The sequence below is a fragment of the Melanotaenia boesemani genome, chromosome 14 (genome assembly GCF_017639745.1).
Source record: "Melanotaenia boesemani isolate fMelBoe1 chromosome 14, fMelBoe1.pri, whole genome shotgun sequence".
Lineage (NCBI taxonomy): Eukaryota > Metazoa > Chordata > Actinopteri > Atheriniformes > Melanotaeniidae > Melanotaenia > Melanotaenia boesemani.
The window spans coordinates 3,326,834-3,338,975 of NC_055695.1; the positions used below are offsets into that span (position 1 = coordinate 3,326,834).

General features: G+C 42.0%; 1 protein-coding gene across 1 annotated transcript; it reads left to right on the plus strand.

The window, feature by feature from the left end:
- The first annotated feature begins 6,130 nt into the window (after nucleotides 1–6,130).
- LOC121652989 (T-cell acute lymphocytic leukemia protein 2-like) lies at nucleotides 6,131–8,294 on the plus strand. Its single transcript, XM_042006172.1, has 3 exons — nucleotides 6,131–6,682; nucleotides 7,049–7,113; nucleotides 7,681–8,294. The coding sequence occupies exons 1-3, from the start codon at nucleotides 6,642–6,644 to the stop codon at nucleotides 8,061–8,063; spliced, it is 489 nt and encodes a 162-aa protein (XP_041862106.1). The 5' UTR covers nucleotides 6,131–6,641; the 3' UTR covers nucleotides 8,064–8,294.
- The last annotated feature ends 3,848 nt before the right edge of the window (nucleotides 8,295–12,142 follow it).

Consider the following 12,142-nt stretch of genomic DNA (forward strand, 5'->3'; position numbering starts at 1 on the left):
GGGTCCTAGGAATGAGTAATATCTGATGAGGAACTGTGCTACAGCAGAAGGTAAAAAGTGAACCTGAGCAGGTTTCCTGGTGTTTTAATAGAGGTGTTATGCAGGTTAATATCTCAGAAAGCCATCGGCCGATGATGATGATGGACACCTCTATCAGTGGTCAGAGTCAGGAGAATCCAGGGATAGCCCCCACATTCACCTTAGAAACACCATGAGGAACCAGAGAGAACAGCTCAACACATGAAACTGTGCCACTAAGCAAAAGTCAGACATGGCAGCACGGCTTAAGTTGGCAAAGCTGCATCTGAACGAACCACAAAACCTCTGGAACAATGTCCTCTGGACAGACCAGATCAAAGCTGAGATGTTTGGTGAGAAGAAAGAAAACCAAACACCTCATAGCAGCTGTAAGCACGGTGGTGGAGGGATGATGGTCTGGACACCTTGCAGTCATTGAGTGGACCATGAACTCCTCTGGATACTAAAGCATTCTAGAGTCAGATGCGAGTCTGTCTGTACAACACTAAAGCTTGGCTGAAACTGTCTCATGCAGCAGGACAAAGATCCCAAACACAGCAGCAGATCTACAACAGAACCAGGTGTTGACCTGGTCCAGTCAGAGTCCAGACCTCAACCTGACTGGGATGCTGTGGTGGGACCTTCGGAGAGCTGCAGAAACCAAAGCTGCAAACCTTAATGAGCTTAAACGGTGGAGAGAAGAGTGGAGCAAAATCCCTCCTCAACCATTAGAGACTGATCATCCTCCAGAAGGGATGGAGGAGCTTCTACAACCTACTGGATCTTGGAGATGATGGATTTTCTTCTCACACCGATTCTGCAGTTTGGTTTGGTTTTTGTAGGACTAAATGATTTTTCTATTACATCCTGACATGTGAAACCTTCAGACTGAAGGTGCTTTAACTCCACACGGCTGTAAAAGAACTCCCATGTTTAATGGACCCCTCAGGACTTCAGGTTAAATCCTCGGGCTCAGGTGGTGTCGAAAAGCTGAAAATTAATTTAACATTGCAGACTATTTTCCTGTGGGACAACCTCCAAAAAAAAAAAAAAAAAAAAAAAAAAAGTAAAAAAAAAAAAAAAAAAAAAAAGCTTATGCCATTAGGAGAAATGAATAAAGCTTAAATCAATCCATTAGTCAGAGACAATTTAATGCTTAATGTGCAGATAAATCTTCAAGTTTTGGGTCCATATTGTCTGTTTTTTGCCTGACGTCATGATCATCACAAATACTGCAGTTAATAATTCTTCTTCGTAAACGCAGAGGGCTCCGAGTACGAGTGAAGACGACCACAAAGACTCAGACTACTCTGTAACCGACTTACAAAGTAAAATATTAATTACAGAAAAAAAATCATTGTTAAATGTTTTCTTATTAACATCTCGACTCCATCAGCAGTTAAGATGCTCGATTGTAGCTCTGATTGATCCAATATCGTTAGATTTGGATAATGTGGGGTTGGATGACCTTTAATGACCCCTGTAAACTTTTATCAATATCTTTAAAATAAAAGTTGTGCAGATGTACAAATGTTTGATACCATTTTGTTAGATTTGAAGAATGTGGGGTCTTTGTGTTGAATACTCCTGCCCCTCCCATTTACTGATTTCTTTCATTAAATGATCAGAAACAGCCAAACACAGCAGGCTTATTTCATACAGAGTGAGTTAAATATTCATTCATTCTCTGTACCTTTACCATTAAGAGTCGCGGGTAAGCTGGAGCCCATCCCAGCATTAACAGGTGAGAGGCAGGTACACCCTGGACGGGTCACCAGTCCATCGCAGGGCCAACACAACCAACCATTGTCTTTGGACGGTGGGAGGAAGCCGGAGTAGAACCAACGCATACACGGGGAGAACATGCAAACTCCACACAGAAAGGCCACCGCCCTCGAAGGTTCAAACCGAGATTCGAACCAGCGACCTTCTTGCTGTGAGGCTGCGGTGCTAACTACCACACCACCGTGCAATGTGAAATAAATCATTCTGATTGTCAAACATCTGAAATCACAATGATTTCTGTGTTATCAGTTAATGGGATATTTGTGGATTTTGGAGGGATTTCTTTTGTGGAACATGGCCGTGTGGACTGCATGTGGACGAATAACCAGCAGGGGGCGCCACCTGATCAGAGCAACCTGCAGGCTGTTGAATAGAGCTGACTCAGTCCTGGCTGGGAAGCATAAATTAGATGCTTGTCAGTTACACCTTTATTTACAGGCAGCAGCACTAAAGATTTGTTACTTTTAAAAGGGTTTCAACTCCATTTTCTGGCAGTTTTATGATAAAAAAAAAAATCAGTAAATAGTTAAGTTCTAGGATTTATAGCTTCCTGCTTGATCAGTCTGCAAGTTCCCTGACAGGTGAAAACGTGTTGGAGAAAGATTGTAGAGCCTGACTGAGGAAGGACATGGATCAGTCTAAACATCTAGCACACAAACTCATTCATATTAAAAAGATTCATGGGGCTTATGCAACTCATTAAATGATTTAAGATTAAACTGATCTCTAGTCCAAGTTGTACTCTGTCAGATCAGATCAGCAGGATGATGCTCATGTTTTGGGAATGCTCAGTAATAAATTATTTTTGGATTCAGTTCATGTTGATGCTGTCTGAGTAGCTTGGGTGTAGGACAGAAATCTGCACGGTTTACTAATAAAAGGGCTATTTTTACCACCTTTCCCACTAAATAACCAGTTAAGAGCTGCAACACCAGATCTTAAGTCAGGTTTATATAGTACATTTCCAACAGGCCATGCTGCTCAAAGTGCTTTACAAACTATAATACATCTAAAACAAAATCAAGTGCATGATAGTAGAGCAACAAAAATATAACAGTAAGGAAGTTAAAACAAATTAAAAACTACTAAAACAACAATGATTGGGAAAGGGCCGCAATCCAGCAGGTTTTCCATGTATCCCTGCACCAACACACCTGAGTCAAATTAATGAGTCATTGTGTAGAACCTGATTGGCTGTTAGAGCCACCTAATTTGACTCAGGTGTGTTGGTGCAGGGATACATGGAAAACCTGCTGGATTGCGGCCCTCGTAGGACCGAATTGAGTAGCCCTGCTTTAGATGCTTTAACACACCCGAGCCATCACGTAGAAGCTGTGGGGTCACATGGATGAAGTGACCCATCAAAGACTGCAGTTTGAGACCCCCGAGCAAAATAAGCTAAACTTCATTTTAAATATATTTTATGTGTCGTAATTAAAGAAAAAGCCAAACCTGCTCCGAGTTCATATATTTGCAGTTCATGTCTTTGCAGAGAGAGACATTTCTCTAATTTTATAAATTATTTCACATTTAGTTTTTTAAGTCCACGAATAGCTGCTCTGATTTTTTAAGGAATTTGTTTTGTGCATTCTCCATTTGTGAGCGCTTTTCCGTGCCTCATCATCTCCGGAGTTACCAGCTCAGCTGGAGGCTGCTCAGGGTTCCTCTGAAGGTTTGAAATAACTTTTTCCCTGTTCGTATCCAGCCTGGTACTTTTCAGCAAATGCTGCGAGTTTTCTCTGGAAATGTCTTTCAACGTTACATTTTCAGTAGTTTGCTGATTTTTACCACAAATCAGGTCAACAGATAAACCAGAAGTGCTGGAAAAGAATCCGTCCATGAAGAATCACATCATTTCTTCTAGAGTCAATGCAGTAAGGTTGAAGAGCCGCTGGTTGCAGACTCCTGGTCTAAGATATCACCTACCCCCCTTCCCTTTGTTTACTGATGATGCATCACTCTCTGAAGAGGGCTTCACTTCACTGTATTGGCGTTGTGGTTTAATCCCACATCTCCTTCACTCATCATTGCACGGCATCCTATCAGAGTATAGCTTCTTTAGAATGTACGACACGGCTTAATAAAGCCAGAATTACTGCAACACAGGCCTGGTTAAACAGAAGAACTCTCCCAGCTGCTACCTACACCCCTCCACATCTTCAGCAAAACACCCGGAGCGGTCCTTTAGTGGTCAGGTAGACAAGTCATTCATGTTTTATGTATTATACATATAATGTGTTACTCATTTTGTCCTTATTTTCAGTCCAACACTGGCTGTTTTAATAATAAATATGCCTCTCATTTCTGTTTGATACCCGTAATCACCTGCAGTGTTAAGTACCAGCCTCCTTATATCAGACACACTGAATCATTTAATTTCCTCAAACACAGAAATACCAAACAGGAACAAATCCAAACAAAGAAAAAGGCATCAAACTTTACAGGATGCACCAAACAAAAGCTGGTTAAAGTAACAGAACACCAGTCATACCAGACTTGCTTTGTCCAACTCTGCTGCAGAGATTCAGGAAAACAACGGAGCAAAAACTTGACTTTTACATAAAGGACTTTCATTGTTATCAGTCTGCATGCAAAGAAATCTTATTATCTGGATATCTTAATATTATTCATGAGGAAATGTGTAAATATTCAGCATGTACAGCTGCAGAAGTGGAACGCAGCCCTCATTAATTCACCTGAGATTAGCAGATTCAGTCAGTCAGTGTGAATATTCAGCAACGATCAGCTGTTTCTGTGCAGGCCTAACCTGGATCAAACATTTAGTAAGAGCATCAGCATGCAGGATTTATTTTTGACAACCAGGGATTAAAGTCTGTCCTAACTTTCCTGGGCTGAGAGGCAAAGTACAGCCTGGAAAGTCATGGCTCCATCCATCACAGGTCAGCACAGAGACTTAGAATCACCAGCTAACAGCTGCTGGAGAAACATCTTCATCCACATTTTACAGTTTACACGTGAGAGGCTACAGAAAGCAGATATTAAACAACTCACTACTTGGCCCTCCTTGATTCCTAAAAGAAATACGCTTTTTTTTCTTTTGTCGGGCTGAGGGATGAAAACCCTGCAAGCATCCTGATAATGAGTCAAACAGGGATAAAGATGTAAGGATGCGGACTCCTGCACAAATATGAAGACAGAAAGCCTCCTGGATGGACTTTTCTAACGCCGTTAGTACAAATTCTCCTTCCAGGAGGTCATTTTCCTGAAAACAAACTCGTTTTTCCTTCCCTGATCTCAGGCTTTCAGAAATTATGCTTAAAATTCAAGAAACTCAAGAAGTTGACAGATTTTTCCTCCTTTTGTTCTTCTTGCTCATCATTTCTGTCTACAGGCTTCCGTACAGGCTCCAAATAAAAGAAATAAACATCGAATTAACATGTCTGACAGCAACTCACCTCCGATCTCCGCAGGTATCATCTTTGTCGCGTGGAGACAAATGAGGTAAAACATGAGAAATAAACAAATAAATAAATAAAACCGCTTATTTTTTTCTTTTTAACGTCAAACATCAACAAATGTCCGTCAGAGTTCATCAGTAATCCAAATGACGCACACCTGTTCACCTGTACTTCGCGCAGCCGCTGTGGCGCGCGGAAGTAAACAACATCTAAAGATAACTGATTAATTCTGTCACATAAATCAGGATTAATCAGAGCATCCAGGTTAATCTTTTCGTTAAAAAATAATAATAATAATTTTGGATGATTTATGAGGAAACTGTGTGTTACGTCATAAAAAAAATCTTAGAAATAGATCTTGTTACGTTTTCAGAACTTTATTCAGATTAAACGCGTTAGAAAATGAATTTAAAGACTCGTTTATGTGTCTTTTTATTTAATTTAAAAGGCCAAAATACTTGATGAGCCAAACAAAACTTTTTATTTTATTTTAATGTTATTTATTTTTTATTTTATTCTCATCAACTTTATTTTTTTCAAAATTTCTTTATTTTCTTAATAGAAACGTTATTTTTATCTTACAAATAATAAACTCAGACTGCCTCTATCTCAGGAATAATGAACCTACAGTATCACACTGTACATTTCAATCCATCACATTTCTGAACAACATTTAAACTAATTCACATAAATAAAGAAATCTGGGAGTCAGTGCTGTCCCCAGTTTAAAGATGATGATCTGCAGACGTTTATGAAATGACCACGGAACATAACTTATTATTTAATGTGGCTTTCTTTTCCTCCCACGTGCTCGTGGTTCCAGAGTTAGAACCAGACTGGGTTCGGTTCTGAGGATCTGTTTGGTCTGCAGCTTTATTCTCCTGAACTCTAACAAAGAGCCTGAAATTCCAGTTTAAATCTGGTTGTTTGCTAAGTTTTCCGTTATGTATCGACACAAATGAGGTTTCTACCATGAGTTAGGAGCTTTTATGTTTAAGGTAATTACGATTTAAAGCTAAAACATTCTTCTGGAAACGGCCACAAGGACTGGACTGAAAATGAGAAACGTTGAGAAACAGCGAGATAAGAAGCCGTTTTAGCGCTACGGGTCGTGACAGAGGAGGCGACCGGAAAACACGACTCCTAACGGGGAGGAGAGGCGGCCCTTGGACCCTGCGGGTCCCTGGGGAGCCGCTTCCTGGGACCCTGAGTTTAATGAGTCTTTTAATGGGACTGTCATTATCAGCGGGGTCTCCATGGAAACGAAGCGTCACGACACGCGGAGGGGGACGCAGGTCGGTATAAAAAGAGGATGTTTGGAGACGGACTCCGAAACTCCGGAGACCTGCAGTCTGTTAGCCGAGCAGAGCCCACGAGACGATCCACGAGAGTCCCTTATAGCTGCTGCCAGCGCGAGACATGCTGCACGAGGCCGAGCACCACCTCCACAACATGAACAGGTGAGAAACATTTCCAGGAAAACTAGCGGCACGAAAACGCGGTTTTTAAAGTCACCGGAAGGGTTTGCTATGGGTTCATCGCGTTTTATGAACTTTTCATGACTCGTGCAGCTTTTTTCCTTTATTATCATTCACACCTGATCAGGTGTTTCCATCGATCCGTAAGATAGACAGCAGCCTGAATGCTGCTGACGTGGAAACATTAGATTCTTTTTAAGTTTCAACAAGCCAGGCTCCATCCTCTGGATGTTGACAGAAACTTTAAATTCTGGACAACAGACGATTTCAGAGATCTTCCTGCTGCAGGATTTCAGCATCAAGGTGGACTTTTCTTTCCTGGTGACTAATTTATCTGTCTGTCTGCAGAGATCCAGAGTCCTGCATCAGGATGAAGCAAAGAGCGACTCCATATGAGAGGAGCCTCAGTGATGGTGAGTCATCTGCAGCCAACTCTGCATTTAAACGTTTATTTGTTCCTAAACGCAGCAAATACAACATCATCAACTACATCAGCATTTATTTTACAAAGAGTTGCATCAGGTCATGAGATAAATGCTCGTTTCATCAGCAGCATGTCTGATATCAATCTTTAATTAAAGACAAATAATAAAATAAAAGGATAAATTGTGCAATAACCTGCTTATTATTACAAAATTGTAAAGGTCCAGAAGAGAGTGTTGTTCAGCCCTCATCATGGTGATCTCAGAAATAAAATCTACACGTTTAAGGAACTAGAAACTGAATTTGTTGGCTATTTGTTGTGTTTTAGTTTGTGGAAACTGTGGAAAAGCTTGAGTATAGATGATGATTTTGTAAAGTTGTTGTGTTTTTGTTTGAAATATTTTCTGGTACAAACACAAACAGAATTTTACTCTCTTGCTAACATGAAAACATCGGGGATGCGTCTGGACTTTTCTCTGTGTGGTTTAGGCTTGTTGACCTCAGGTCAGGTTTTCAGGACTCCTGTTGACCCCCCTTGTTTATCTCCTTCCCCTCAGGTTCCCCTCCTGGAACTGTCCGTCGGATCTTCACCAACAGCCGGGAGAGATGGCGGCAGCAGAACGTTAACGGGGCGTTTGCCGACCTGAGACGCCTCATCCCCACCCACCCTCCTGACAGGAAGCTCAGTAAGAACGAGATCCTGCGCCTCGCGCTCAGATACATCAACTTCCTGGACCGGCTCCTGTTAGACCAGGACCTGAGAGGGGCCCCCCAGAGCCGGGACGGGAGCCTGGTGGAGGAGGATGAGGAGGTGCCGTCACCAAGCTCCAGCTGGCACAGTTCAGAGGAGGGAGACTCTGACGGTCTGACGGAGGTGCAGCTGCAGCTCCTCCACCTGCAGACCAGGTACATCTGGGGCCAGGAGGAGGGGCCACACTGACCTACCTGCAGCTCCTTCTGGGAGGAAAAAGCTCCTGAGGTGGAAACTGATGTTGGAGATGCTTTCCACGTGATGTAGATCCAGATTTATTTAGTTTTATTCAAAACCTTGTTCTCTCAGTCAGCTGATCCAGAATCAACCCAGAGAGAAAAGGAAACCCGAGACTCCGTCGTAATATTTGGGTTTTCTACCCTTGAACAACGCGAACTGTTTGAGGAAATAAAGGATCTCAGGCGGAAGCTTGATGCAGCAGATTAATGACTGATCCAGATGGATGCCAGTAAGTTCTCCTGGACTCAGACCGAGAGCTGCAGACGGGTTCATGTGATATTCACATTCATCAGCCTCGTCTGAGCAGAAGTTGTTTCATGTTCAGGCTGTGAAGTTCTGAAGAATCAGTAACCACATTCACTTTCCTTCATATTAAAGGAAACTTTGGTGTTTTGTTGTCTTAATTCATGTATGTAAAGCTTTGCGTTCTTTCTGATGTTAGAAGCATCTTTGTTTGTCTCTGATGCAGATTTGATGCTGTTTTCTGGGAGAAGACTGATCAATAAAACAGTGATGCTTCACTAAAAGTTCAGCTCATCTCTAATGTGACTGTTTTATACATGAATGTATTTCTGATACAGACTCCTCTTTAGAAGCACACACAGCCACAGCAGCCTGGTGCCTCCTCCTCACGCCGGCCACGGGTTGGCATCACATTCTGTAACCAGCATCTGTCACCAGTTAGCTACTGTGGTTGAGTTGGTCTCTCTGGTACCAACAGCAGCTCAAGATGACCCCACAAGTCTTCACTGGGAATGAGGTCAGGACTGCAGGCAGGTCCTCCATCCGCTGGAGGTGGTCTCTGATAAGCCCCTCTGTGGGGCCAGTGTGGTCATCCAGGATAGAGTGCACAAAACCAAATTTAGCCCAGAGTCACTCCAAACATGTCTGCTATGTGGGGCTCCACACCTCTCTGCACTGAGGTGTTCTCCAACAATGACAAGCCTCGTTTTTCATGGGTGCCACCAACCCCAGACAGCAGAAGATGTTTGGTCCAGTTATGGTCCACATTTGTACTTCTCTTTGGCCCATATTTGGCTTCGATTTATGGCGCTGACAACTGTGAGTTTGGCTGTCAAAACTCATGACTATAAAAATCTGTGTCCTTATATCTGGCCAACACGTTTACCATAACCCACATCCAGGCTGACAGCTGACGTCTGGTCCAGTGAATACAACATTTGCCATAAATGAGCCATAAGTACCAAAAACAGGCCGTTTAGGCCTCAACGTGCCTGCTGTCTGCTGCTCATCCCACAAATAAGGCTCCTTACAAACGTGGCTCCATTTAAAAGGGAAATAAACAGACTTTCCAACAGTGTAAGATTCATCACTGAGAAGCATTGTTAATTGTTAATTTAGCGAGTAATTTTATTTTTCTTTATATAGCACCTTTCAATCACAACTGCAATTCAAAGTACTTCACAGAAAAGACGGTTTTAAAAATACAAATAAACAATAGAACAGTGTAAAACAATCAACAGCTAAAGTTAATAAACACAATAAAACTGCATTCAAAAACTAAATTAAACATAATTAAAATTATAGTAAAAAGTAAAAAGAATAAAACTGATCTCAAAATGCTGCAAAAGACACGAGACAAACTGTGACTGAAGCAGCCTACCTGTAGACCCTGTAGGCCGGATCCTAAAGGAGACGAGTCTGCTTCCTGATGGGAAGCTGGTTCCAGTAGAGGACCTGATAACTGAAGGCTCTGCCTCCCATCTACTCGACCCGAGGAACCAAGAGTTGGCATGAAGCTTGAGAGAGGAGTGTTCTCTTGGGACAATATGGAACAAGGAGTTTTTTAATGTGAGCTGGAGCCGGATCATTCAGAGCTTTAAATGCAAGTAGTAAAAGTCTAAATTCAATCCTGGACCACACACACGCACAGGAAGCCGGTGTAGAGAAGCCAGGACTGGGGGAATGGGTTCTTTCCTGCCAGTCCATCAGGACGCAGCAGCAGCATCTTGGATCCGCTTATATCAGCTTTAGAAGAAACAACAAATAAGGAATTACAATAGTCCAGAGTCATTTTTCTGCTTCACTGTGAGACAGAATCTTCCTGATTTTTGCTAAATTACGGAGATGAAAGGAAGCAGTTTTAATAACCTGTTTATATGTGAGTTAACGTCTTCTGGCTGGAAGTAACGGCAAGGTTCCTCAGCTGTGCTGGAGGTCAAAGTGAGACCATCCACAGACACTAGATGACCAGACAATCACATGTCTGAGGACAACAAGCTCAGCTCTGTCTGAGTTTAATGACAGGGTGTTTGTTGTCCTCCAGTTCAACAAGGACTTAATCAAACAATACTTTCCTTACTTTTTCTGCTTTGTTTTATAAAAGACTGACTGACTGATGCATGAGATATTTGTAATATTTCCACGTGTAAATGGAGACTCTGGAACAAGGTGATTTAACATGATGATGCCAGTTATCAACCTGTCAGAGCATCATGTGAGATTTCTCCAAGAAAAAAAGAAAAGTCTAATTGCTTTCTCTGAAAATATATGACGAGAGAAATGCTGCTGAGAAGAGAAGTGTAAAAGAAACCGTATTAAAGCAGCCCTCATCCGTTTCTGTGCAGCAGTAATGATGAAGATGCAGACTCAGACAGAAGAGGAAAAATAAAAAGAAAGAAAAATAAAAACATAAAGAAAAATAAAACACAGCTGAACTGAATAAAAGAAAAGCACAGGCAGGAATTTTATCTAAACACATCCAAAATGCAGAGCTGAAAGACAACTAAAAGAAAAAGAATAGAGGAAAATCTGGTGTGTTTACTGGAAGTTGGAATAAAAGGAATAAGGGGGTGGGGGTTTGGCTTCTAACAAGCCAGTGATGAGTGGGTGTGGAGCTAATGACCGATAAACATCTCAGCCAGTCAGACGGCCCTGAGAGAGACGATAACAACACAACGGGTCCCCGAGGAGCTGAGGGGCGGGTTTCAATTAGAGCGAGCTGGTAGAGGGACTGTGTGATGCTCGCTCGTCCGCAGTTCCCACCTCTGTCTGCACAGTTGGTCTCACCTGGGAGGAACTCTTAGATTTCTGCTTGAACTAGAAGAAATCTCTCCATAAAGATTTTTGTTAAAGCAGCTTCATGTCCGAACAAAATGAGCAGTAATTAATTCATTACATCATATCACATGTGCAGAATCAACTTAGCATTTTAAATTTCTTTTGAAGACTCATATATGTGCACTGGCCTTTAATACAGTGTGGGACCTTTGTTTTTGTTTTCTGGCTGTGTTTTTAGATGCTATGTTATTGCTACATATGTTTTATTCTTATCTTACATTTAGTCTTATTTTAATACTTTTTATACTATTAGACTGCAGATTTGTTCGGCACTTTGTGCAGGTTGTGTTGTTTAAATGTGCTTTGTAGCTAAACTTGACCTTGACGTCTAACACTACTGCCATCACTATGTCTGCTTGGTTAGCCATCACCAGTTTATCAGTCTGGGTCTGGAAGTCCCCAAAGATCTAGCTTCATCATTCTCCACCACCCTTGGTAGCATCTCCCATCTCGAACTTGTGACAGCTTGCCTTACCTGCCTGCATCTTCCACCCTGCTACCACATGCTGGACTGTCTCAGAGTCTTTGCACAGCCTGCAGCTTCGGTCCTGTCTGGTGTGGTAGACCCCTCCCTCGATTGCTCAGGGATGGAACCTGCGTCCTCCCTTTCAGACAGTCAATCTCTAGACACTGATGAGACTTCTGGATGTCAGTCCCTTCTTCAGTCTGTTAGTGGCCTATGCAAGAACGTAGGTTTGACACTGACAGTGGTAGGGACAAAAGTGGCCCCTGGAAGATGTTTGTTTGTTTGCAATATCATGTAAGTGAGTGGATCGGACATCGGACCGATCATGAGTTTAAAATGCTAAATATTCTGTTCAGGGAATGACAGTAAGGACCTTCTTTTATCCTAGCCAGGGTGAAAAGATAGGTCCTGATCCTGTTTTTTTTTAAACTTCAACAATAAAAAAAATAAACAACCTTAAAATACAAAATTCATTCATTTA

What these genes read in the sequence shown, in the direction of transcription:
- LOC121652989 (XM_042006172.1), top strand. Translation starts at nt 6,642, where the DNA reads ATGCTGCACGAGGCCGAGCACCACCTCCACAACATGAACAG. An exon ending in CACCTCCACAACATGAACAG is followed by an intron (nt 6,683 to 7,048) that starts GTGAGAAACATT and finishes GTCTGTCTGCAG; the next exon opens with AGATCCAGAGTCCTGCATCA. An exon ending in TGAGAGGAGCCTCAGTGATG is followed by an intron (nt 7,114 to 7,680) that starts GTGAGTCATCTG and finishes CCTTCCCCTCAG; the next exon opens with GTTCCCCTCCTGGAACTGTC.